This window comes from Miniopterus schreibersii (genome assembly GCF_964146895.1).
Source record: "Miniopterus schreibersii genome assembly, chromosome: 18".
Classification (NCBI taxonomy): domain Eukaryota; kingdom Metazoa; phylum Chordata; class Mammalia; order Chiroptera; family Miniopteridae; genus Miniopterus; species Miniopterus schreibersii.
The window spans coordinates 31,707,110-31,732,018 of record NC_138121.1 but is presented as its reverse complement, the minus strand read 5'-3'; the positions used below and the strand labels follow the sequence as shown (position 1 = coordinate 31,732,018).

Here is a 24,909-nt window from a genome sequence, read left to right as displayed (position 1 = left end):
GTTTCCCCATATGTCTCTCTCTGCCTACATCTTTTTCCTGACACTCCTCTCCCACCTCAGCCTCCCTGTTCCTCATCATTTCTCCCTCCCCCACCCCCTTCTCCCTTCCATCCCCTACTCCCTGGTGGTCTTCATCTTTACCAGTTCTTTTCTCTGGACGTAAGGAACCCCAAGCCTTTCACCATCATCTGTAGAGCCTGACATAGCTGTGGTCTTTGCCCCAGGTCCTGCACTTCCCACACTGGATGCCATGCCTGAGCTCCTGGACACTCAGACCCCCCAGTGCATAAGGACCAGGACAGATAATGTTACTGGACAGATGATAGAAGACAGAGGAAGAGACTGATCACATAAGAGCTGTTCCAGCCCCACCACCCATCCTGGGGTATAGCAGTGCCTCCCTCAAGGGCCTGGCTCCCACTTAGGGATGCCTTGAACCCTAGGGCCAAGCTGAGCCCAAGATCCACATCAGCCCTGATTCCCCTTGGTACCAGGGGCCTGCCACCCTCAACTCAAATCTTTTCAGTCAATAAAGTGGTCTCAAATCAGAACAAGGGTGGTTTTGTCTGGGGACAGTTGTGCTTGCTTCTGGAGTCTCTCTTATGTCCCTTGCCAAAACTGGCACTGAGCTGGGAACCCAGCAGACAAAACCCTGCCTTCATGGTGCTCACATTCTGCTTGAGTAGAAGATGAACTAGTAACCTAATAAATTAGATAATTTTAGATTCTGATAAGTGCTATAAAGACTGAATGAATATGTAGTGGAATGGGGGGGCACTGAAAAGGAATCTCTAAGGAGACAACGTTTGAATAGAGATCTGGGTGGTAAAGAGCCCTCCTGGAAGGTGTGTGGGCAGGATGTTCCAGGGAGAACAGTCCCTGCAAATGTCCAACATCTAAGGCATCAGCTGAAGGAGGACAGTGTGGCTGTGGTGAAAACTAAAGCAAGAAGGTGGGAGGTGAGTGTGTGGTGTGGTGTGGTGTGGTGAGGTGTGTGTGCAATTTTTTTTTTTCAATCCTCACATGGGGATATTTTTTCCATTGCTTTTCAGAGAGAGTGGAAGGGAGAGAGAGAGAGAGAGAAACATTGATGTGAGAGACACATTGATTAGTTGCCTTCCGCACGAGCTCTGATGAGGGCTGGGGATTGAGCGTGCAACCAATGTATATGCTCCTGGCCAGAATCGAACCTGGGACCCTTCAGTCCGTGGGCCAGCACTTTAACCACTGAGCCAAACCAGCTAAGGCTGTGTGTGAAATTACATTGCAGAGAATACCTCATTAAAAAGATACGGATAGCCCTGGCTGGTGTTCTCAGTGGTTAGAGCGTCAGCCCACATACTGAAGGGTTGCGGGTTCAATTCCCGGTCAAAGACATGTACCTGGGTTGCAGGTTCAATCCCTGGCCCTGGTAGGGGCGTGTCTGGGAGGCAACCAATCCATGTGCCTCTCACATTGATGTCTCTCTTTCTCTCTCTTTCTCTCCACCTCCCTCCCTCCCTTCCACTCTCTCTAAAATATCAATAGAAAAATGTCCTTGGTAAGGATGGGGAAAAAAAAGGCACCAATAACTATAATCTTAATTTCACTGGAAAGAGGGAAGAGCATTCCAGGCAGAAGACAGCATTCCAGCCAGTGCAAAAGCCCCGAGGTGTGGAGGAGCAAAGAGAGCGTGGCCTGAGTGGAGGGAATGAGGGGGAGCGAGGGGAGATGAGATGGGAGATACAACCGGAAACCACATAGGGCCTGTGGGCTGTGGTTGAGAACACTGGCTTGTACCTGGAGGGAGGTCAGCGAGCGGATGCCTCAGGGTATGGGAAGGCCCTGATGTGATACTAGCTAGGTGCGTCTGGTTGCATATAGGGTGCAAGCTGTGGGGGGAAAGGAGGAGCTGGGAGAACAGGGAAAGGCTGCTGCCATAGTCCAGGTGAGAGAAGATGAAAGATGGACCCAGATGAGGGCTTGGGGAAGGGGGTGAGTGATACAATTCTGGGAATATTTTGGGGATGGATCTACTGGCCCTGTCCATTAGAAGGGTGAGGGGTAAAAGACAAAGCACCAAGCCCTATTCAGGCTGGGATTATTGTGGGCAGTGCAGGCCACAGCCAGGCAGGTATGACAGCCAAGTCAGGATAATGAATCCCGGATAATGGAGCCTGGGCCCTGAGCTGGCTCCAGGAGGCCTTCCTGGCAAAGATACAAGTTCTGAGAGGGTTGGAGGGGTCCTTTAGATACTGCTACAGCCATGTAGCATGGTAATTAAAAGCCCAGGCTGCCTGGTTTCAAGTCTTCACTCCACCACCTGCTTGCTGTGTGCCTTGGGCAAGCGGCTTAACCTCTCTGGGCCTGGTAAGTGCTGTGTGAGCACTGTGATGAGAATGACGATGACGATGGTGATAGAAATCGTATCTCTGAGACACCCGTTATATATCGGGAGAGTATGGAGAGGGGACCAGATCTGAGATCTCGCAGAGAAAACACCCATCACCACCAATACTGAGACCCCCCCCCTCCCTAGCTGGCCTGGTTTGCACGCTTACAGGAAGGCTCCATCATGAGGGTGGGGGTCAAAAAGCACTGCGCCCGCTTTCCCATCCCTGGCTTTTTACCCTGGTCTCTGCCTCATCTCTCCCGGTCCCTGTGTCTCGCATCCTTCGTTTTCCCCTCTCCTTCCTCCGGGTCCTCGGGGTCCGTCCCCTTCGCGTCGCCGCCTCCAGCCTTTTCAGCCGAGGAGCCTCCCAGGATCTCTCCCCGCGCATGCGCCTTCAGCGCCCCTCCCTCCCCCCACCCACCATCGGCTCTGTGCCTCGTCCCCTTCCCTCTGTCTCCTCCTCACCCGTCGCTCCCCCGAAACTAACACCCCGTTACTCCCGTCCCCCGAGTCTCGGCTTTGGTCTCCAGCCGGCCTGCCCGAGGTAAGGTGTGCAGAGGGGAGGCCTCGGAGAAGGGGAGGGGCAAGCGCCCAGCATCCAGAGATAAACAAACCTGGGGAGGGGGCGGCCTGGACCGAGGGCCCTGATGCGAGCGAAGAATGGGGGCTGGGCCTGGGGGCAGCGCTAGACGCTGGGCCCACATTCTCGGTCCTCTGACGGGTAACGGTATCCTTATGACTGCCCCAAATCCAGAGCTGGGGACGGGAGGCCCTGGGAGCTTCTGTGGGCTGGGATATCGGAGCCTGTGGGGTGGCCTCTCTAACTCACCTCTGCCTCCAGGATTTGCCTGAAGGCTGTCCCCGAGGGCCACTGAGGGCCATGACTAAGACAGACCCAACCCCGATGGCCCCTCCGCTCCTGGACAAGGAGGAAGAAGAGGAGGAGGAGGAAGAGCCAGTCCCCGAGGCCCCCAGCCCCACCCAGGAGCGCCGGCAGAAGCCTGTGGTGCACCCCTCGGCACCTGCCCCTCTCCCCAAGGACTACGGTAACCACCCTCTCACCCTGGAATCTGGCCTGGAGCCTTAGATGGCTGGGGAAGGAGTCTTAGCTGCTCAGTCCATGGATTCCAGCTGCCCCCCTTCATTCATTCATTCATTCATTCATTCATTCACTCAATGGAGAATGGAATTGGAATAATCCTAATCTTTGGCTCATGATACATCATTCAGTCATTCAACAAACATTTGTTGAAAGCCTGCTGTGGACCTGACTCTGTGCCAGGAGCTGGTGGCACAGCATGGAGCAAGACAGACCCAGTCTTTGCCTGGAGAGAACCCACAGGCCTCTATAATGACCACACAAATAAGTATAATGATATAATATAAATATATAATTACAAGACATGATGAGAAATTGTGCTTGCCAAGAATGGAAAACTGCAAGTTTGTTAAGACATGGTTTCTCTGAGGAAGTAACATTTGAGGGAGACCTAAGGATGAGTTGGGGGTTAATCAGGGAAGGGTCGGGGGAAGGGGTTTCCCAGGAGAGGTAACCACAGGAGAAACTGCAGGAGTCAAGGCTCCGAGGAAGGCGGGTGTGGAGCTGACAGGGTGGCTGAGAGGGAGAAACTGAAAGTGTCTAATCATCAAGCATATTTATCTGTTGCTACTGTTCTGTGACGAACCTTATGTTGGGTGATAGAGATTTAAGGGTGAGCAATCCAGGCGTGATCCCTGCTCTCAGGAGAGAGGGAAAGGCTGAATATTGAACAGGCCAATAAGTCAAGAAAGTTCAGATTGGAGTAATGCTGTGAAAGAAATAAAAGAAATAAAACAGAGAATGGCTGGAGGGAAGCAACTTGAGACAGAGAGGTCACGGTGGGTCTTACTGATGAGGTAGCATTTAAGCTGAGACCCAGAGCGTGAGAAGGAATCAGTGAAGAGAGCTCCAGGCAGAGAGCGGCAAGTGCTGAGCCCTGGGTTTGGAACAGGACTGAGCTTGGAGCAGAAAGAAGCCATGAAGCCCTAGCTGGTTTTGCTCAGTGGTTAGAGCATTGGCGCAATGACTGAAGGGTCCCGGGTTTGATTCTGGTCAAGGGCATGTTCCTCAGTTGCTGGCTCGATCCCCGACCCAGTCAGTGCGTGTGGGGGAGGCAACCAGTCGATGTGTCTCTCACATCAATGTTTCTCTCTCTCTTCCCTCCCTTCCATTCTCTCTGAAAAGCAATGGAAAATATATCCTCAGATGAGGATTTTTTAAAAAGGAGTAGAAAGAAGCTCATGGAGCTACAGTTAGGAGTAATCAGAGTTGAGGTGAAAGGTTGGCAATGGCTTGATCTGGAAGGGGCTTTAAGGCCACAGTGAAGACTGGTTATATTCTAAGTGTGATTGGGGGAGAGCATTGGAGGGATTGTTTAAAAGGAGAGGAGTGGCCCGGCCGGGGCGTGGCTTAGTGGTTGAGCATTGACCTGGGATCCAGGCGATCGGGGTTCGATTCCCGGTCAGGGCACATGCCCGGTTGCGGGCTTGATCAATGACTTTCTCATCATTGATGTTTCTATCTCTCTCTCACTCTCCTTTCCTCTCTCTGAAATCAATAAAGATATATTTAAAAAAAAAAATGAAAGGAGAGGAGTGGTGGGTCTTATTTGTATGTTTAAAAGCTCCCTCTGGCTACAAGGTAGAGAGGGTGGGGCTCAGCTGGAGTTGGATATAAGAAGGGGCTTTTAGAAGACATTGGCTCTGAGGGTCAGAAACTAGTGGGACATGTCACCCACTAGAGGTGGACCAGAGAGGCACCAAATTAACCTCAGTCTGATAGAAAATTGAGAAAGTTATCTGGGTGTCTGGGGCAGGGGGTCCACCCGGGAAACTGGAAAATCTTCTTTGGAAATGTGGCTAGATATGATGAGGGCCTTTGGCCTAGTGGGAAATGAGAGGGTCTGGGCTGCCTCCCACCCCACCCCAGGAATACTGCTTGTAAAACAAGCAGGATTGGTCACAGAAGGTGAAGGAATCTGGAAGTGTGGTCTAGGACAGAGAAGGAGGCTAAGGTGGACTCCAAGAGGAACTCATGTATTTGTTTATTAAATTTGTACATTCATTCAGCAGAGAGTCACTGAACACCTACTCCGAGCCGGGTTTTGTGCTGGGCCTTGGGGATAAGGTGGGGAGGGAACCAATGCAGAATGGGAACATAGCACTTATATCCTAATGTAGAAGACTAGTGAGAAAGTAAGAAAGAAGAAAAAAGGGAAGAAGAGAGGAAAAGAGGGAGGGAGGTGTAAACAATTATATTAAGTAGTGATATGTGCTGTGATTAAAGAAAGAAAAATGGGTAGGAGATGGAGAAGGGCAGAAGTGCTGATTTCATTCAACAGGGTGGTCAGGGAGGCCTCTCTGAAGAGGTGACATTTGAGCAAAGACCTGCGAAGCCTTGAGAAGATCTGAGGGAAGACTGTCCCAGGCAGGAAAAACAGCGAGTGCAAAGCCCCTAAGACAGGAATTTGCCTGTTGTGTTGGAAGGACAGAAAGAGGCCAGTGTGGATGCAGGGCAATAGTGAGGAGTTGAGGGTAGAGAACAGACAGGCCAGTTTGTGCAGAACCTGTAGGCAGTGGGAAAGACTGGTCTATGTTCTGAATGTGAGGGGAGTCAGGGCAGGCTTCTGAGCCAAGTAGTGCTGTTTTATGACTGGGTTTTGTTTTTAAATATATCTTCATTGATTTCAGAGAGAGGAAGGGAGAGGGAGAGAGAGATAGAAACATCAATGATGAGAGCGAGTCATTGATTGGCTGCCTCCTGCACGCCCCCGGCTTGGGATCGAGCCCACAACCCGGGCATGTGCCCTGACTGGGAATCACACCGCAATCTCCTGAATCATAGGTCAATGCTCAACTGCTGAGCCACGCTGGCCAGGCATGACTGGGGTTTTAAAAGAAGCACACAGGCTGATTCCTGGAGAAACCTATGCTGCACGTCTCTGGGCTCTATATCACCTGGTTGTTCATTTCCTCATTCACTCAACATGTACTGAGTTCCTGCATGTGCCAGGTCCTAAGCAGGGTGCTGATATTACCACAGAGAGTAATACTCAGCAGAGTCTAATGGGGGGAGAGGGAAGTCCCTCTGGGCACCACCCTGGCTGGCCACAGGTTGGATCCTAACCATGCATACATTTTATGTGGACTGCACAGCATTTGAAAAATTGGGGAGATTTTTCTCAATAACCTGGCTTTCTGTTTCTAATTTTTTTTAATTTTTTATTCTGGAGATTTGTCCAAACTGTTCCCATACTCTGTGAGGGCAACAGTGCACTAGCAGCCTCCTTGGGCACCCAGAGTTGAGGGTGCTACACTCCTTACCACACTCTTGTTTCAAGGGGTGATGTTTGCTATTCTATGGGAATTGCCTGATCTTCCAGTTTGTTTTTTTACCCGGAATCAAACCTCAATCTCCGGATCATAGGTTGATGCTCATCCGCTGAGCCACATCGGCCAGGCTGATGTTCCAGTTTTTAAAGACATACTGGGCATCCAGATTTTTATGTGAAACCTCCTGACTTTGAAACCTCATGCTGGCCACATAGAATATGCCTGTGGCCTATGCACCACTACTTTGAGACCTTACCTTAAAGAGGGTCTTAAAGGCAGAACACTAAAGCTCCCTGGAAGGAGGAGGTCAGCTTGCCTGGGGTGACCTTAGCCCTCTCCCCACCTCAGCTTTCACCTTCTTCGACCCCAATGACCCGGCATGCCAGGAGATTCTGACTGACCCACAGACCACCATCCCTGAGCTGTTCGCCATTGTGCGCCAGTGGGTGCCCCAAGTACAGCACAAGATCGATGTCATTGGCAATGAGGTAAGAAAGAACACTGCGGAAGCCAAGGAGGGAGAAGATGGGGTCCCTCACATGTTTGGGTAACCTTCCCTGTTCCTCTGGTCCTCCCAGATTCTACGCCGAGGCTGCCATGTAAATGATCGAGATGGGCTGACCGATATGACACTGCTCCATTATGCCTGCAAGGCTGGGGCCCATGGAGTCGGTGAGGGCCCAGACTCCCAAACCATGCACCCCCAAACCTAGGCCCCCAGACCCAACACCTTCAGGACCACCCAGAACTCTGGTCTGCAGATCCCCATCTTGAACCCCAAGCCTAAGCTCCCAAAATGCCATCCCTGAGGCCCAGGGCCTTCCCCACGCCCTGGCCCATGCTCTGGAGGAGGTCACAGAAACTGACCCAGGCTGTCATGCAGGGGACCCCGCTGCAGCAGTGCGCCTCTCACAGCAGCTGCTGGCGCTGGGCGCAGACGTGACCCTGCGCAGCCGCTGGACGAACATGAACGCGCTGCACTACGCAGCCTATTTCGACGTGCCCGACCTCGTGCGTGTGCTGCTGAAGGGCGCCCGGCCCCGAGGTGAGGGGGAAGTCTGGGCTGCGGTGGGAGGCCAGGACCCACTGAGGGAGGCCTAGAAGCAGAGGGAGGGTGTCCAGGGTTTTAGGGTGGGGATGTGGAGCGAAGAAGGAGGGATGCCAAGTGATAGGGCCAAACTGAGCCCTGGCTGGGCAGGGAGAGGTACCAAACTGAGGAAATAGTGGGGGGCTGGAGACTGGAGGCATTGGTGTGGGGCTCAGTGGTTCACTACCCCAGGGCAGAGCTGGACCTCGTAGGGAGGGGCCAGGTTCTGTGGGAGGCACTGGGGCCTGTGGGTTAAGAGACAGTTTAGAGATGGAGGCTGAAAGGTAGGGGGATGCCTAGAGTGTCCGGGGCACTCACCGAGATCTCTCCTCTCGCCCACCTCCCAGTGGTGAACTCCACGTGCAGTGACTTCAACCACGGCTCAGCCTTGCACATCGCCGCTTCCAACCTGTGCCTGGGTGCAGCCAAATGCTTGCTGGAGCACGGTGCCAACCCGGCGCTGCGGGTACTGCCACCCTGGCCCAGCACTGTTATCTTCCTTCCCTTTCTCCTCTGTCCCTTCCAGGCCAGCAGGCCTCTGCAGAAGATGAGGGGGGCCCTGACCACCTGCATCTCTGGGAGCTCTCAAAACATTACAAAGGTCATCTGTACATTCAACAAATGACATAATAGCTGACATTTACTTAGTGTTCATGATATATCAGGTGAACTGTATTATGAACACTGTGTTACAATGGGGAAACTGAGGCAGAGAGCGTGAATGATTTGTTCAGGGTCACTCAGCAAGGAATATCTCTTTTCAGGCCTGGCTGATGCTGTGGCCTTGTGTAGACAGCATTTAGAGCTCATGAAAAAAGTTGAATGAGGCTCTTGGTGAATGAGAGAGTCGGGCCCAGCATAAGCCCTCAATGTGATCTTTGATCCCAGCCCACCCATTTCTAGGTCCTATCTTGATCACCAGTTATTCTGCAGCATCCCAGGCACAGATATCTTGGGGTGACACTTGCCTCACCTCCTTCCTCATCTCCTCCGTTGGACCACTGGCTCAGTATTACAGGAGCCCATTTTCAATGTTCCCCTCTCACATGGCCCCATTCCTGGCCTGGAGTCCCTGGGGGCATGGCCTCCCTGAAGGCATGACCTACAACACTTCATTCTCTATCGGCTCCATTCCCAGTCCCACCCCCAATTTAACATCCCCAGCCTGAGATCTCAGGGTAGATTTCCCTGGCGCTTGGTCTGTACCTTAATACCCCACCCCTTCTTAGTCCCATTTTGGCCCAGAGTGTGACCTAGTCCCACCTCTTCTTCACTTACACCCGGGGTCTCAGGGCATGGGTTTAGTGAGGGTGCAGCCTGTGTCACTGAGTCCTTGCCCCTGTCTTCCCATTGGCCCTCAGAACCGAAAGGGACAGGTGCCAGCGGAGGTGGTACCAGACCCCATGGACATGTCCCTGGACAAGGCAGAGGCAGCGCTGGTGGCCAAGGAGCTACGAACACTGCTGGAGGAGGCTGTGCCACTCTCCTGCGCCCTCCCCAAGGTCACGCTACCCAACTATGACAACGTTCCAGGCAATCTCATGCTCAGCACGTTGGGCCTGCGCCTGGGAGACCGTGTGCTGCTGGATGGCCAGAAGGTCAGGGACCGAACAGGGTAGGGGAGGGGGGGCAGGACTCAGCCCTCATCCCTCAGAATTGGGTCCTTGGACAGCGTGCAGACTTTCCCCTTTGCCTGCCCACCCTCCCAGTGATTCACACAGTATTTATTTCACCTAACAGTTGAGGTCTCAGTCTAGGGGGAAACAGATCAATCAACTGACTTACAGTCCAGAGCAGTTGTGGCTGTCATGGGGAAGCACAGTCAGAATGGTCAGTGCATTTCTGCTCCATCTGCTTCCCCTGGGCTTTGTAGTCCCCAATTGGGGCCCACCTCTGCTTCCAGAGTAGTCAGTACTTTGGGGAAAAAGTACAGATCAGAACAGTCAGGGGTGTGATAGGAGATGTACCTACTTGAAGATGAGGAGGAGTGAGCCTGGAGAAGAGGGTCTAAGGTAGGGGAAACAGGTAAAAAGGTCTAGAAAGCGGAGAGAATCTTCATTCATCCAGGCTTTCCAACTTTGATTCATTTACCGATGTCCCTCAGGCTCCATGCTGGACCAAGCCTCGGGCATAAAGGGCTGTGTCAGCTCCAGCCCGGCTCTAATGGAGCTTCATTTCTAATGAAGTAGAGACAGTCAATAAAGTAAAGCCATAGTTATGATAATTTCTGGTAGCAACAAGGGCTTTGGAAACCAATGCTTGGGTTTAGTAAATTGTCCCTGGCTGAGGGTAGAGGTGGTTTTATCTGGGTGTTCCACGAGGACTTCTCTAAGGAGGTGATATCTGAGCTGAGATGTGAAAGAACTCACCCCACAAAAATATGAAGACGGAACAACAGGTACAGAGATCCTGCTGTACAGGAGGGAAGGTGAGGTGGAGAGGTCAGCGGGGGCTGATCACACCAGACCTGCATGCCACTGGAAGAAATCTGATTTTTTTTTTGTACAGTGAGAAACCATAAAAGTTACATTTTGTTCCCTATCTTTTTGTATGCATCAGCCCCATCTGGAAAGCTTTCTGTGTGCTCTAATCAAATTCATGTGACAATTCTGAAAGCAGGATGAGTTCACTCTCCCTATTTTACAGCCCAGAAGACTGTAAGAGGCTCAGAGAGGTTTAACCTTTTGAGGACATGCAGTAACCATCCCTGCCCCTTAGAAAATCAGCATAGTACAGAGGTTTTGAGCTCAGGCTCAGGGATTTGCTTGGGCAAATCTTAACCAATTCCAGGGCCTGGGGCCAGTGATTCTGCCTCTCTGGGCATCAGCTGCTCCATCTGTACAGCAGAGCTAATAAGAGTAGTCACTTCAGGGGGTGGTATGAGTTTAAATTAGTTAAAATGTGTAAATCCCTTAGAACAGGGCTCGGTGCTTCCCAAGTGCTCTGTGTGCCAGGCACTGCTAGATCCCCACACTAACCCTCCAAAGTGGCACTTTTTATTAGCCCATCTTGTAGACAGGCAGCTGAGGCTTAGAGAGATGAAGGAGCCTCACACAATGGTAATAACCACACTCACAGCAGCTAAGCAACTTTACATATATTAAAAATGTCTCGACCAGACAATCAGCCTAGGAGGTGGATTGTTATCCCAATTTTCCACATGAAACTAGCCCAGGAGGTCCCAGGACCAACGCTACAGGATAACAGTCAACACTCACCAATCCCTTAACTCGGCACCCTGCCCTATTCCAAGGCTTTCATTTTTCTGTGACAGCCCTGTCCAATTGACCTTTCCCTGTTGATGAAAATGTTGCAGTCTATGCTGTCCAGTGACGTAGCCACAAGCCTCATGTGGCTATTGAGCACTTGAAATGTGGCTGGTATAATTAGGGAAATGTTGAAATTTTAATTTAATTTTAGTTTAATTGTCACATTTTGGCTAGTGGCTACTTATTGCACTGTGCAGGGCAGCTCTATAACAATCCTATAAGGTGGGAGCGATTTCTGTTCCTATTTTGCAGATGAGGACCTTGAGGGACAGTGAGGTTAAGCCATACAGCCAGTAAATGGTGATGTCTGAGCTGAGATTTGAGCCTGGGGCTCCCCCATCTACCCCACCATGCTGCCTGTGTGCCAGGGATCTATCAGGGCCTCCCAAGGCCTCCCCAAGCCATACCCTCCCTTGTTTCCCCAGACGGGCACACTGCGGTTCTGCGGGACCACGGAGTTCGCCAGTGGCCAGTGGGTGGGCGTGGAGCTGGACGAACCTGAGGGCAAGAATGATGGCAGCGTTGGTGGTGTCCGGTACTTCATCTGCCCTCCCAAGCAGGGTCAGTCCCACCGGGGGCCCAAAAGGGGTGGTGGGTGGGGTCCACTCAGTAGTTCTGATGTTGCCGACTGGGTAATGGGGCGTGGGGGATGATGGTGGGCAGAGGGATAGGGCAGAGACTTGGACAACTCCCAGCCCAGACTCTATCCCTCCAGGTCTCTTTGCCTCTGTGTCCAAGATCTCCAAGGCAGTAGACGCACCGCCTTCATCTGTCACCTCCACACCTCGCACTCCCCGGATGGACTTCTCCCGTGTCACTGGCAAAGGCCGCAGGGAACACAAAGGTCAGAGGGGGAACCCTAAGGGTGAGGAGAGCCAGTCTTGGGGATAATGCGTAGCCCAGCTTTTGTGACTCAGTTTCTCCTCAGGCCCAAACTCTCTAATTTTAGAGGATGACCTTTAGTTCCTGACTTTTGTAACTCAGTTCCTCCTTTGACTTAGTACTGGCCCCACCCAGTTCTTGGAAGGACCTGTGGGTTCCCTGCCTTCTATTACTTAGTTTCCCTTTAGGCCCGAAAGTTTCCTCCAGTTTTAGGGAAGAATCTATGGCGTTCCTGGCTTTAGTGACTTGAGTATCCTCAGACCTAGCTCTCCAGTATTTTAAAAGGACAACTTCTGGGTTCCTGACTTCTGTGACTTTTTTTTCCCCTTTGGCCCAAATATCCTCAGCTTTGAGAAAGGATCTGGGGTTCTCCCAGTTCTTGACTCAGCTGGGATTGTTTTCCTCCACGCCCAAAACCCTGCAGTTCTAGGGGAGGCTCTGGGGTTCCTCTGATTGGAGCCACAACAGAATTTCTGCCTTGGGGCTTTCTGGTGGCATGGGGTCCCCAGGACTGGTGCCTGGGAGCCCCACCTCACCCCTAACCCTGTACCTTCCACTCCCAGGCAAGAAGAAGCCCCCATCATCCCCATCTCTGGGCAGCCTGCAGCAGCGAGAGGGAGCCAAGGCTGAGGTCGGAGACCAAGTCCTTGTAGCAGGCCAAAAGCAAGGGGTTGTGCGCTTCTATGGGAAGACAGACTTTGCCCCAGGTGAGGATGGGGATCTGGGCTGCAGGGCAGGCAAGACTGCAAGATATCCTGACACTCTTCTGCTTTAGGTTACTGGTATGGCATTGAGTTAGACCAGCCCACGGGCAAGCACGATGGCTCTGTCTTTGGTGTCCGGTACTTCACCTGCGCCCCAAAGCATGGAGTCTTTGCACCAGCATCCCGAATTCAGAGGTGAGCCCAAGGCACCACCCAGAACCCTGACTTCCCCTTCAGATGTCTCCTCCTCTTGGATTAGCAGGACAGTGTGGATACCCACCCCCACACCTGAGCTCTTTCTGCATGGGTGCTTGGCCCCCATCTCCAGGTCAGACCCTGGCTTCTGAGGCTCTGACTCCTCCCACTTCTCATGTCTCCCCAGGATTGGTGGATCCACTGACCCCTCTGGGGACAATGTTGGAGCCAAAAAAGTACATCAAGTGACAAGTGAGTTGGCGACTGGCGTGTGGGGAGGAGGGTTTGGGGATAGGAGGAATGGTCATGCTAATGACAGAATCTCCAGTAGTCCACTGGGAACACATGTCTCCGAGAGGATAGGTGCTATGGGATGTGGGGATGTTAGCTAACAAGCAGCTCTGGGCAGGCACTGGGGACATGGGTAGGCATTGGAAGACACAGAATATTATTGACAAAAAAGGTTCAGCTGGGTGCTGGGAATGTGAGGTCCCGGAGTCTGCGTGGGTAGAGTCTGGGTGGGTATTGAGGGCACAGGTGGGTCTATCAACCCCTCACCTGAGACCTTGGCCTCCCCTTCAGTGACGCAGCCCAAACGCACCTTCACGACAGTCCGGACTCCAAAGGACATCGCATCAGAGAACTCAATCTCCAGGTGCGTAGCCAGGCCATTGGACACTGGGGTCTGGGGCTCTGGTTGGGGCTAAAAATAGAAGTTAGAAAAACTTGTGACTAGTCAGCTTACCAAGAAAAAGTCTTAGGAAGTGAGGCCTTGCACTGAATTCTGGAGACTTCAACTTTTAAGGAGCAGGCAGGGGAGGCAGAATACCCTCCACAGGAGCCTGAGAAGGCACAGCCGAAGTGGTAGAGGCAGAATCCAGCAAGGCCAAATTCCAAATACTTGGGGAAGAGGTGAGGGAGATAGATCCAGATGTCCCCACTCCTGCATCAGGGGGTGACATGGTTCTCCTTTCCAGATTGCTCTTCTGCTGCTGGTTTCCCTGGATGCTGAGGGCAGAGATGCAGTCTTAGAGGCCCTGGACACCTGACAGAGACAGCCCCCTCTAGCATCTCCTGACACAAGGAGCCCCCAAGTCACCCTGAGATAGATATTCCCAGTAACACATCCAGAATAGAGACCCCCATTAGCCAGCCCTTGTTAATCACTGAGGCCCTATTATTAACAGATCCCCCCATGATAAATGCCCAAATACAGACCCCATGTTACCCAGAAAGAGATTCCCTGAGTGTAGCTCCTTCAGGCTAGTCCCTATCCTCAACCCCTCAGAGCAGAGCCCCCAATAACAGATTTCCACATCACCCCAAATGGTGACCTCCACATAATGCTCCACAGCAGAACATTCCTGAGTCACTCATCCCAGAACCCTTTCCCATTAAAAAAGACCCCTTCCCATCAAGTTCCCTTGAAATAAACACCTCCAGAGCTACAGTTACAGACCTTTATGTCACTATGCCACATTTAACATCAATCCCCTCAAGATGTGATTCCTCATAGTTACCCCAAAATCCTTATACTGCAATCGGAGACCCCCCTCCATTAACAAAGACCCCTGCTCTAACCCCTGAAGAAGACACACATTAACCAGGCCACTGTCACCCCCAATTTACAGACACCAAAATAGTCCTGGAAGTACTAATTACAGGACCCCCAGGTATTCCTACCCTCTGCACTCTCAAGAAACCCCCAGTGCCTTTTATGAAGCCCACCCAACATGGCCACAAGCCTCTGTGCTGGCCAGGTTCCCAGAAAATTCTCTATTTTTAAAATAATGACTTTCCCCTTTGGGGAACCCCAAAATTTGGAGCCCCCATTCTGAGACTGGGGATCCCAAACTCCCCTGTGCCCTTAAGTCCTACAGCCCCCGGAAGACCCCAAAGCCCTAATTCCCAGGACTCCCAAACCATGGAATCCCCAACCCCCCAGGGAATCCTAAATTTGAAAGTCCAATCCCAAGCTCCCAGGAAACCCCAATCATGGAGGTCCTTGTGCCTGGAATGGAGGAGACTGCAGTCAGGACATGCATCCCAGGCTACCATGGCACCTTAAGCCCTATTCATAGGCACCAGGAGACCCCAAACAGGAATGCTCACCCCTGAACACTGGAGGACCTCAATGCCCTGAGTCATGGATCTCAAGACACTCAAATTTCAAGAGTCCCAGCCCCAAAGGAACCCCAAATCCTAAAGCCTCCATATCTCATACACGAAGGACCCCAAGGCCTTGAGGGGGATCCCAAATCCTGGAGCCCCCATTTCAATCCACGTTCCGGTCAAAGGTCCAAAACACCAAATCTGAGTCACTGGCCCCAAAGGACCTCACAGCACTCAGGCCAGACCAACAGCCTGAGGGAGACCCTGAAGGCCCAGGAGTCCAGGGCGGACCTGGGGACCTCACTACCAAGGACAGCTCACGACTGCCCCTTCACTGCATGTCCCCGAACTCAGCATGCCTCCTGCCCCCTTCAATAAAGACGTTTCTATGGCTTCTCTGCGTCGAGCCTGTGTTTGGGGGGTTACAGCCCTGCCACTGGACCGCTGCTGGGGCGGAAGGGAGAAGTCCTTTCTTCAAGCTCGCCTCCCCGCACCCTGGGCAAGGGAGATCCAGCCCGAGCGAAGTCCTAACAGTCTTGTCTTCTTCCTGCGGTCGCCCACGCTGCCCCTCCCATCTGGGCGTGGACAGGTTCGGTTCTGGAGCTCTGATTGGTTGGCGGCAGACGAAGACGGGCATCCGAAGGGTCCCCAGTGGCTCAGAGGCCGGGAGGCGCAGCCTATCACTGAACGAGGGTGAAGGGGCGGGGCAATATTGGGTGAGAGCGCTGGTTGGGTGGAAGGCGGACCCTTAAGGCCTGTGAGAGTTCCCATTGGTCTGAGGATTCCTGCGTCAGAAATGTGGGAGCGGAAGTGGCTGGGGAAGGAATAGGGGTGTTGAATTTGGATGTTGGAGGGGGACATTGGTGGACGGTCAGTCTTGTGGGTGGCGGAGGGCGGAAATAGGGGTCCGAGGGAGCTGCGGGTGGGGATTCAGGAAAGGTCACATGGGGGTCCGAGGAAGCACAGAGTGTGGAGTCCCGGGAGACTCAGCATGTGGGGGCTCAGGGGTTCAGAGAAGAAAGGTTTGAGAGGAGTCCGGCTCAGGGCTTTAGGTCCAAGGGTGCTGCAGTGAAGGGGCGCGCGGGGAGGGAAATCCGAAGGAGTCCAGAGTGGGGGGACCCAAGGAGACAGTGGACGCGTCAGAGGAGACTCAGATTGGGGGTACGGGGTATTCAGAATGGGGCATCTGAAAGGGCTTGAGGCGGGAGGAGGGTCCATGGGGACCCTGAATGTTGTTAGAGGGAGGCTCATGGTTGCAAATCTGAAGTTGTTAGGAAGGGGTGTCAAGTTAAGGTGTTTAAAGGGGTTCTGGGGTGCAGCCCTGGAGGCTGTGGAGCTCTTGAGAAAGGCTCCCAGTGGGCTCAGAGGATGTTCTCTGAAAGGATGTTCTCTGCTGAGAGAGCAAATATATGCAGTTTGATAGGCCCTTGGTGGATGCAGTTTGGGTATTCTGAGCACAGACTGTGTCCAGACAGAGAGTCGGGGGGCTCACTGGGTGGCTTTTGAGTGGCTGAGAACTCAGGTTTTAGAAATCAAGTGAGTTTGGTTAGAGGGCTGAGGTGAGGCCCTGACCCATAAGAGAGCAGAAAGCAGGATGGTAGCCTGCACGTAGGAGGCTTGATGACTTTAGCATGTTCTCCCCTTCTCACAGGACTGGGTGCAAGGAGTTGGTGTCAATGGAGGATCAGGACTCCAGGGTCCCGGCCCTGGAACCATTCAGGGTGGAGCAGGTTGTCAGGACTGGGGGTGCAGAGGGTGAAGGTGGGGACTAGAGGGTGGGAGATAGAGTGGGATAGGCAGGCTGACTCCTGGGTTTGTGAGCTGGAACTGCCTCCTCCAAGTTCATTTTTCCCCTTACCGCACTCCCACTTCCTACCTCCAAAATGGGCATTGGCCCCATGACTTCAGGCCCTGGTCTACCTGGGGACATCCTGAGCCTCACTACAGAGGGAAGGGGCTTCTCATCTCTGCTAGGGCTCAGCTGTAGGTCAAAGGGCACCACTTTCAGGGGGATCTCTCTATCCTAGGCACCACCTGTAATCTACTATGTCCCTGACTTCATCTCCAAGGAAGAGGAGGAGTATTTGCTTCGACAGGTGACCTAAATGCCCTTCTGGTCTGTTTTCCCCCTCTTTCCAGATCGTTCCCCAAACCCTAGTTCCTGTGTGAGAGCCCCTGAGGCTATAGTGAATATTCTGGCAGGAAGAAGAGTGCCACACAGCAGACCAAACTGATTCTTAGGAAGTGATTATTAAGGAGCTCAGATTCCCTGTGCTGAGATAAGCCAGTCCAGCTTCCAAAACAGATATTATTTAGATCAGATACCTTGTGCTGGAATAGCCTGGTACAAGCCCAGAGCCTCAGAAACAAGGAAGTTACAGAGCCCATACTCTCTGTGCTGAGATAGCCCAATCCTGCTATCTTAGAGAAAAGGAGTTATAAATATCGGCTGAGATAGCCCAGTTCAGGCCTTTGATGTTTGGTGAAGGGAGAATTTGTAGTGTTCAGATTTTTATGCCAGATAGCCCAGGCCTCAGAATGTTACAGAGTATACTCTTTCCTCTGCTGAAATAGCTCAGCATAGACCCAGAGTCTTGGGAACAAAGTTTCTAAGCACAGACTACCTGTGCTGAGAGAACGCAGTCTGTACTCTATTTTTAAGGTTTGGGGAAAGAAGAATTTACAAAGCTCAGTCCTTGCTCTGGGATAACCCTTTGCAACCTCAGAACCTTAATTATAGAGCACAGATCTTCCCTATGCTATTCTAACTAGTCCTGCCTAGTTTGAGTCCCAGGAATAAGTTAGCCATAGAACACAGACTTTTGTGCTGATATAGCCCATTCTAGCCCCATAACCATAGAGGAAACAAGGAGATTATTGAGTACAGTATAGACTTGTTGGATTTCTTGAATATTGACCATTCTAGACCTTTGGGATCTTGGCAGTGGAGAATTTTCAGTGTTCTCTTTGCTATGCTGAGATAGCCCAGTGTAGCACATTCCCTCCCCCAGGTGAAAGGAACAAGGAAGTCAGACTGTTCTGAGATAACCCAGGAAATTACAGGATACAGACTATTTACTGGGATAAAAGAAAGCCCAATGCAGTCCAGAGTTCTGAGTAGATTCAGACCACAATTGTGTAGCCCCGGTTCCTTTCCTCGATCCCAGTAGACATAGGTGAGCTTTGGGGCCAGCAGCCTCCACCAGGGAATGGTCAAACAGCAAAATCTGGGGAATGCTCTATCCCAGAGAATGATCCCACAGACACTGAGATGACCCATTTCCACCCCAGGTAAAGACCTTTATGTTGGTCTGGGTGGGAGAATTAGAGAGGGTGGTCCTGAAAAATGAGTCACCCCCTCCCCACCTCCCAGGTCTTCAATGCCCCAAAACCAAAGTGGACTCAGCTCTCTGGAAGGAAGTTACAGAACTGGGGTAAGTGTTCCTGCCTGAGGGCATGGGTGATTGGAGGATGTGGGCTGGGGCGGGTGGTTCAGGTTGGTTAGCCTTAAGATATTGGAGGGCCCTTGAGGGTTTAGGGAGTCCCAAGGGCCAGGAGGATTCAGAGAGGTCAGTAGAGGTTCTATGGGATTAGGGATTTCCTTGTAAGTAGGGGGTCTCAAAGGTTCCAGGGGTTTAGAGGCATCAGGAAACCTTTGAAGGGTGGGTGGTGATCTCTAAAGAGTCAGGCATCCCTGAGGAGGTCAGCATGCTACCAAACCCTGTGATATCATTAATGAGGGCTTGAGGTGCCAGGGCTCCTTGGTTAGGTGTTCTCAGGACCCCCTTGCCCTCCTCCAGGTGGGCTCCCCCATCCCCGGGGGATGGTTCCTGAGCGGCTTCCTCTGTGGCTTCAGCGCTATGTGGACAAAGTATCTGACCTCAGTCTTTTTGGGGGTCTCCCAGCCAACCACGTCCTTGTGAACCAGTATCTGCCTGGGGAGGGCATCATGGTAAACACATACCCTCTCCGCAAACCCCAGACCTCTGATCCATCATGGGGCAGGGCATCTTGTTGACCCACCTCTACTCTCATTAAGCAGCCACATACCCAAGCAGGCATTCATCTCCCTGTCCCCAGCTGGGGAGGCCCCCTTGAATCCCAGAGGGTGGGGGGGGTACAGACTCCTGCCCTGTCCAGCCCTGGTGCCCACTTCCCAGCCCCACGAGGACGGGCCACTGTACTACCCAAGCGTCAGCACCATCAGCCTGGGCTCCCACACCGTGCTGGACCTCTACGAGCCGCGGCGGCCGAACGATGATGACCCTACAGAGCAGGTGGGCCCTGGGACACTGCCCCAGCCACTCGTGGGCACTGAAATCCCACATTCTCCAAGAGGCCCCAGTCCTACCTGCGTGCAAGATACCCTTGATAATCTCCCAGATACCCTCCCCTGTCTCTTCATATGCAACCATATCTTCCCAGACACCTAACCTATCTGCTTGCAGGGTGCCCTAGAAACCTTGATATCCACAAGCACTCCAATACCCACACCTGCTCATTGGAATGTCCTGACACCCTAGAGATCCCTTGGCCCCACACGTTCAGAGTGCTCCAAGGTCCACATACCCCGTGCAGGGTTCGCCAGTACTCCAGCAGACACGGATGTCCTCCGATACTCAACACCATTCACTCCTGGGTGTCCCTGACATCCTCCCAGATATCCCGACTCTCTCTGCCCAGTGCACAGAGCACCCCAACATTGCCCCCTCCCTGCCACTACAATATGTGATCTGCCATAGGGCACATCCAGATTCCCCTTGGCACCTCAACCCCTGACTTGCTGCTCAAGGACCCCCTAGAGAGCCTGACTGTCCTCTCAGGGCTGCTCATGACAGCAGCTTCCCTGACCTCTTTCTCTGAGTCATGCATTTCTGACACCCCAGCGTTCACAGAAAATCCCCTGGACACCCTGACCCCAGCTGCTCCTTAGACCCCTTTTTAGTGCTGCATGCTCCGGGATACCCCCGATACCCGCCTACTGTGCTGGTTTCCTCAAAACCCCTGATGTCTGCAGATATACCCAGACTACACCGGATCATCTCTACCTCACTCTGCCGCCCCACCCCCCACCCCCACCTCTTGGCTTCTGTCGCCTTCAACCCGGTTCCACCCCATTCCCTGTCACCACTGATCCCTAGGTCCCGGCCCCAGCCCCTTGGAGATCCCAGCTGTAGCCTAGTTCCTCCCTCTCTGGAGGGACTGCTGACCCCCCCACACACACCGTGTCCCCCCCCCCCCCCCAGCCCTGGCTCTGGGACCGCTGATTTTCACTCCAAAGTGAGGAGCACGGTTGCCCCTCAGCCTTTGTGGGGACACGCTGACTCTCGCTCCCTGACTCCCAAAGTCTGCTAACTTCGCCCACTCTCCTACTTCTGGGGACCCACTGACTGTCAATACACCCCGCAGCCCCGGCCCCCGCCCCGGCCGGCCACCTCGCTGTTGCTGGAGCCCCGCAGCCTGCTGGTGCTCCGAGGCAGCGCCTACACGCGCCTCCTGCACGGCATCGCGGCCGCCAGCGTAGACCCGCTCGACGCCGCCTCCCTGCCGCTCAACGCGGCCGCCTGCCCGTCCGCACGGCCCGGAGCCCACCTGGTCCGCGGCACCCGCGTCTCCTTGACCATCCGCCGGGTGCCCCGAGTGCTGCGCACCGGCCTCCTCCTCAGCAAGTGATGCCCGGCCCGGGACCCGCTGGGCTTCCCAGGCTATCCACTCCAGCGAGCTGTGACTCTGCAACCTTGAAACTGGGGCAGAGGCGGTTCCCCTGCGTTATTTCCCCAGTAACTTTGTGGGAACCACAGAAAAAGACCTCATTTCAAATAAACAAACAAAAATCTTCCTTTGGTTTTGGATTGGGGTTGGGGGACAGATGCTTGTGTTCTTGAGGGGTGTGGGGTCTGGGACCCTAGATGGTGTGGGCCCTAGGGGCCAGAAGAGTGGCTCAGATGAGCTGGGCAGAATACAGAATTCTTTATAGAGGGCGGGATTATATCTGGAACCCCATTGGGTGGGTTGGGGTGAGCTTGGGAAGTTCAGCTACTGGTCTGCTAGGGAGTTAAGTGGTGCCACTGTCACCTGAGCGGGCATCAAATTACCTGGGTCCAGGTTTCACTTGAGGTAAAGCTGAGCCTGCTCCTGAGCCTCCATCTGCCTCAGACCTGGGTGAGTCCTACTGTGGATGTCTGAGGGGACACCACTGGCTAGGGAAAGGGCTCTTACTGGGGATCCTCACTGGCTGTCTGTCCCCAGGCCTCCAGCTATGGCCCTGCCCCCATCTGTGGACGGTGGGCCTCACTCAGAGGCCCTCAACCATCCTCCTGGAGCCCCTAGGGAACTGGACATCGCTGAATGCACCATCTGCTCTGTTTCTGAAAAGGAAAGAATCAGGTAGGGGCTGGGGCTTTTGAAACTTGGGTTCTAAAGGGGTGATGGCAGTAGCAGGGGCACTTTGAGGGTAAGAGGTACTGTGGCTCTGATCACCTGGGGATGTGGGAGAGGGAGCCGGGGACAGGTAGGCTGGAGTGGATAATGGGCACCTAGCCTCACCTGGCCCCGTGCCTTTCAGGCCAGAGCAAGCCCAGAAACTGGACTCTTTGGACCCTCCCGAGCACTTATGGGGTGGGCTGTGGGACTCTGAGCCTACATCTGGTCACCCCAGATTGCCATCGCCTTCTTCCCATGAGGACCCCACTGGGGGCAAACACCGTGAGGTGAGCTGAAGTGACCCAGGCCCCGTGTGCCCCCACCTCCTCTCTTTCCCCTAGAATCTGGCCTCTACATTGGAGATGAATGATGATTTTGGAAAAGTGTTTGGCACCTGTGGAGGCAGGGACACTCTACATAATGATTCAATCATTATAGAAGTATTTCAAACAGAACTATTTCATGATTGGCCCTAGCGCAACCTCATTCCTTGTTGGGGTATCCAGTTCCATCACCTCCTCCCTGTCCAGATCCCCAGGCCCTGCATGTCCACATTTCTAAGAACCTTGAAAACCTTGAGACTTTGAACTAGATGTCCTCAGGCCTTGCTCCCCTGGGAAGGACTCCAGGTGGGAGCAGCCCTGGTGCAGACCCAGAGATGGACTCTGCTGCAGAGAAGCACCCAGAAGGCAGGAGTCTGCATAAGAGGGGCGGCAAGGTCTTGGTTGGCCCACCGACACTGACTCAGCCCTTTGTGTTTCCCAGAGCCCCATCTCTGGCTGGGAGGTATTGGAGGCTGAGCAGGACAGCCTGCACCTTTGCCTATTGGGCCTGGGCCTCTGGCTGCAGGACCTAGAGCGAGGCCTGGGGCCCTGGACATCAGCCCAGAGCGGGATGGTCCAGCTGCAGGTGGGCAATGGGAGGCCAAGGTGTGGGAAGGTGGGCAGGGCCTCAGGAGTGGGTGCCAGTTCCCTGGGGTGGGAAATGGGTTTATTCCATATTCTACATATCTGGGTAGGAAAGGGGGGCATGTAATTCCAGGTCCCAGGTCTCTGGTTCCCCTGGTGTGTGTGTGAGGGGGGGAGCTCTTGGTGTCCAATCGTATGTTCTCAGACCCTACAGGCAGACCTGCGTGGGGCAGCTGAGTGTGTAGATGCACTGCTGGCATTCAATGAAGGGCTGGCGCAGCGGAGTGAGCCTCAGGCCCGGGCACCCCTGCAGCAGGTCCTGAGGACCCTTGGAGCCCATCGAGACAGCATCTTCTGGAGGCTGTGGCGGCTGCAGGCCCAGCTGGTCAGCTACAGCCTGGTATGGCCCACCCCGGTGATCCTCGGCCTTGGTGTCAATTTCATAACCCCCATGATCTCTGTCCTCTGACCAGGTATTTGAGGAGGCCAACACACTGGACCAGGATTTGGAGATTGAGGCGGACTCGGACTGGCCAGGCCCTGGTGGGGTCTGGGGACCCTGGACACCCAGTAGCCTCCCCACTCCCGCAGAGTTAGAGTGGGACCCAGCAGGGGACGTTGGGGGCTTCGGGCCCTTGGGGCGAAAGACAGCCTGGACACCAGGGGCTCCCTGTGAGCTATGTGGCCACAGGGGCCCCCAGAGCAGGGGACAAGGCCTTGAGGTGAGAGCAGGTGGGGGACATCCCCACCCAGGCACCCACAGGACACCTCTGTGTACCTCCTTGCAGGGTCTGTCCCTCTCAAGGAGGTCTTGGTGGCTCTGTCTCTCCCTCTGCCTCTCTCAGTGTCTCTTTCTCTTGGTGTCTCAGTGTTTTTCTTGCCCCCCCCATCCCTTTTGGTTTCTGTATCTTCCTCTCTCTCCCTCTATCTGGTTTTCTTCCTCCACTGTCTGTTTCCTTTCATTCTCCCCCTTGCTCCACCTGCTATTCCGCTCCAGCCACTTGCCGTTTGGCTCTTCTTTAACATTCCAAATGCACTCCTGTGTCACAGTCGCAAGGTGCACGCCCAGCTCGCCTCCTCACTGCATCCCACTCTCCACAAATGTCACCTCTTCAGAGAGGCCTGCTCTGGCATCCAAACATTTCCCTTATCTTCTCCATTTCCTAACAGCACTTACCACATCTTGACATTATACATGTATTAATTTATGGTCTCTCTCTCCTGCTAGAATAAAGGTCCCATGGACACCAGGACTTTGCCTGTTTCCATTGCCACTGTGTCCCCAGCTCCTGGAACACTGCCTGGCCTGTAATAGACACTCATTAAATATTAGTTGAATGAATGAATGAATAATGTTCCTCCTCTCGGGTTCTTTGGCTCTGCTCCTCTCTTTGTCTCTTCCCAAGATCCTTCTCTTCCCCCAGCATCACATCTCTATGACACCCCCCATCTTGGCCCTTCCCCAACCTGTGTCTCTGTCACTGGTTCTCCCAGGACCCCACAACTCTCTCTCTCCACAGGACATACTCATGTTGGGTCTCAGCCATCGGAAACACTTAGCAGGTCACCAAAGACGCTCCTTGCTCCAGAAGTCTCAGGTGAGCTGGTCCTCAGCCAGGTATATCACTTGGGAATCTTGATGGCAAGTGACCCAAATTGAATTACACAAAAGAGGGGATGCTATTTTTAATTGACAAGTCCAGGTGCTGTTGAATTCAGTCCCTCCCTCTCTTGACTACTTCCCCAAGGTGGATTCCTTCTCAGCAAAATGGCTGCCCTAGTAGCTACACACTTTCTCCTGGTTTACCCACCCCAGGAGAAGGAGAATGCCACTGACCTACTAGTACCTAAGTCCCAGGGCTGATTCCACTCCCCAGCATGGATCATGAACTAATCACAGTGGCCAAGCTGGTGGAAGGCTCTGATGGTCACATCTGGGTCACATGCACAATCATGGAAGTGGAGGTTAGGAGAGTGGGGAAGCGTGACATCCTTCCCCCCAAACTGAGCCCGTTACCAGGAAAAGGGAACTGGTTGGAGGACAAGCACAGATAGACATCCACTACACTTAGAGATATTCCAAGCCCATGAGGGGCCCTGGGGATGAAGAGGGTACTTGGAGCAGAGCCCTGTAGGTCCGTGGTAGTAAGGGAAAGTCCACACTAAGTGTCCCTTCCATCTATTCTGCTGCTGGCTGCTATCTACCCTTAGGACAAGGAGAATCAAGCATCTTCCAATCTCCGGGATGTGATGCTGGAGGTAGATTCTGGGTGAGGTGCCTGGGAGACGGGTCTGGGGGTGGAGGGGACAGGGCTCGTGATGGCAGTCCACTGTGTGTTTAACACTGTGTTTCCCTTCACAGAGCCCCCACTCCTGCATCCGGGCGGCCCTTGACCTCCTTCCTCCTCTTCCTCCTCTTCTTTCTTCTTCTGGTGGGTTCCACATTGCTCCTGCCCCAGTCGGGGGGCCCCTGCTGTTCTCCTGCCCGACTAGGCAGGACACCTTACTTGGTGCTCAACTATGTCAATGGTCCCCCCCCAATCTGAGTACACAGCCAGACATATGTAATAAATGGTCACTTGTCAAA

The 24,909-nt window shown here is 53.4% G+C and overlaps 3 protein-coding genes across 8 annotated transcripts; all 3 read left to right on the top strand.

The window, feature by feature from the left end:
* Window positions 1-2,783: 2,783 nt before the first annotated feature.
* On the top strand, window positions 2,784-15,385 carry CLIP3 (CAP-Gly domain containing linker protein 3). The gene is made up of 14 exons (XM_081118434.1): window positions 2,784-2,915; window positions 3,213-3,417; window positions 7,091-7,230; window positions 7,321-7,414; window positions 7,626-7,787; window positions 8,177-8,295; window positions 9,191-9,427; window positions 11,524-11,659; window positions 11,814-11,942; window positions 12,544-12,687; window positions 12,756-12,879; window positions 13,067-13,131; window positions 13,462-13,534; window positions 13,857-15,385. The coding sequence occupies exons 2-14, from the start codon at window positions 3,252-3,254 to the stop codon at window positions 13,909-13,911; spliced, it is 1,644 nt and encodes a 547-aa protein (XP_080974560.1). The 5' UTR covers window positions 2,784-2,915; window positions 3,213-3,251; the 3' UTR covers window positions 13,912-15,385.
* A 372-nt stretch (window positions 15,386-15,757) lies between these two features.
* ALKBH6 (alkB homolog 6) lies at window positions 15,758-20,827 on the top strand. Of its 5 annotated transcripts, none has more exons than XM_081118437.1 (7): window positions 15,758-15,861; window positions 16,643-16,721; window positions 17,019-17,087; window positions 18,365-18,425; window positions 18,792-18,943; window positions 19,152-19,268; window positions 20,401-20,827. In XM_081118437.1, the coding sequence occupies exons 1-7, from the start codon at window positions 15,836-15,838 to the stop codon at window positions 20,662-20,664; spliced, it is 768 nt and encodes a 255-aa protein (XP_080974563.1). In that variant the 5' UTR covers window positions 15,758-15,835; the 3' UTR covers window positions 20,665-20,827. The 5 variants fall into 5 exon arrangements, with proteins under 5 accessions (XP_080974563.1, XP_080974565.1, XP_080974566.1 ...); XM_081118439.1 differs by having other exon boundaries at window positions 15,792-15,861; window positions 19,132-19,268; XM_081118440.1 differs by lacking the exon at window positions 18,792-18,943 and having other exon boundaries at window positions 15,792-15,861; window positions 19,132-19,268.
* An 82-nt stretch (window positions 20,828-20,909) lies between these two features.
* Window positions 20,910-24,906, top strand: SYNE4 (spectrin repeat containing nuclear envelope family member 4). 2 transcript variants are annotated; one of them, XM_081118430.1, is made up of 8 exons: window positions 20,910-21,378; window positions 21,557-21,701; window positions 22,180-22,323; window positions 22,528-22,707; window positions 22,796-23,044; window positions 23,843-23,920; window positions 24,534-24,592; window positions 24,685-24,906. In XM_081118430.1, the coding sequence occupies exons 1-8, from the start codon at window positions 21,170-21,172 to the stop codon at window positions 24,866-24,868; spliced, it is 1,248 nt and encodes a 415-aa protein (XP_080974556.1). In that variant the 5' UTR covers window positions 20,910-21,169; the 3' UTR covers window positions 24,869-24,906. The 2 variants fall into 2 exon arrangements, with proteins under 2 accessions (XP_080974556.1, XP_080974555.1); XM_081118429.1 differs by having other exon boundaries at window positions 22,528-22,722.
* The last annotated feature ends 3 nt before the right edge of the window (window positions 24,907-24,909 follow it).

Excerpts from the sequence above, each read along its gene's own strand:
- ALKBH6 (XM_081118437.1), top strand. The coding sequence starts at position 15,836 with ATGTTGGAGGGGGACATTGGTGGACG. Across the intron at positions 15,862-16,642 it reads GAGGGGGACATTGGTGGACG|GACTGGGTGCAAGGAGTTGG; the intron begins GTCAGTCTTGTG and ends CCCTTCTCACAG. Across the intron at positions 17,088-18,364 it reads AGGAGTATTTGCTTCGACAG|GTCTTCAATGCCCCAAAACC; the intron begins GTGACCTAAATG and ends CCCACCTCCCAG.
- CLIP3 (XM_081118434.1), top strand. The coding sequence starts at position 3,252 with ATGACTAAGACAGACCCAACCCCGATGGCCCCTCCGCTCCTGGACAAG. Across the intron at positions 13,132-13,461 it reads AAAAGTACATCAAGTGACAA|TGACGCAGCCCAAACGCACC; the intron begins GTGAGTTGGCGA and ends CCTCCCCTTCAG. Across the intron at positions 13,535-13,856 it reads TCAGAGAACTCAATCTCCAG|ATTGCTCTTCTGCTGCTGGT; the intron begins GTGCGTAGCCAG and ends TCTCCTTTCCAG.
- SYNE4 (XM_081118429.1), top strand. The coding sequence starts at position 21,170 with ATGTCTGAGGGGACACCACTGGCTAGGGAAAGGGCTCTTACTGGGGAT. Across the intron at positions 22,324-22,527 it reads GCGGGATGGTCCAGCTGCAG|ACCCTACAGGCAGACCTGCG; the intron begins GTGGGCAATGGG and ends GTATGTTCTCAG. Across the intron at positions 23,921-24,533 it reads CCTTGCTCCAGAAGTCTCAG|GACAAGGAGAATCAAGCATC; the intron begins GTGAGCTGGTCC and ends ATCTACCCTTAG.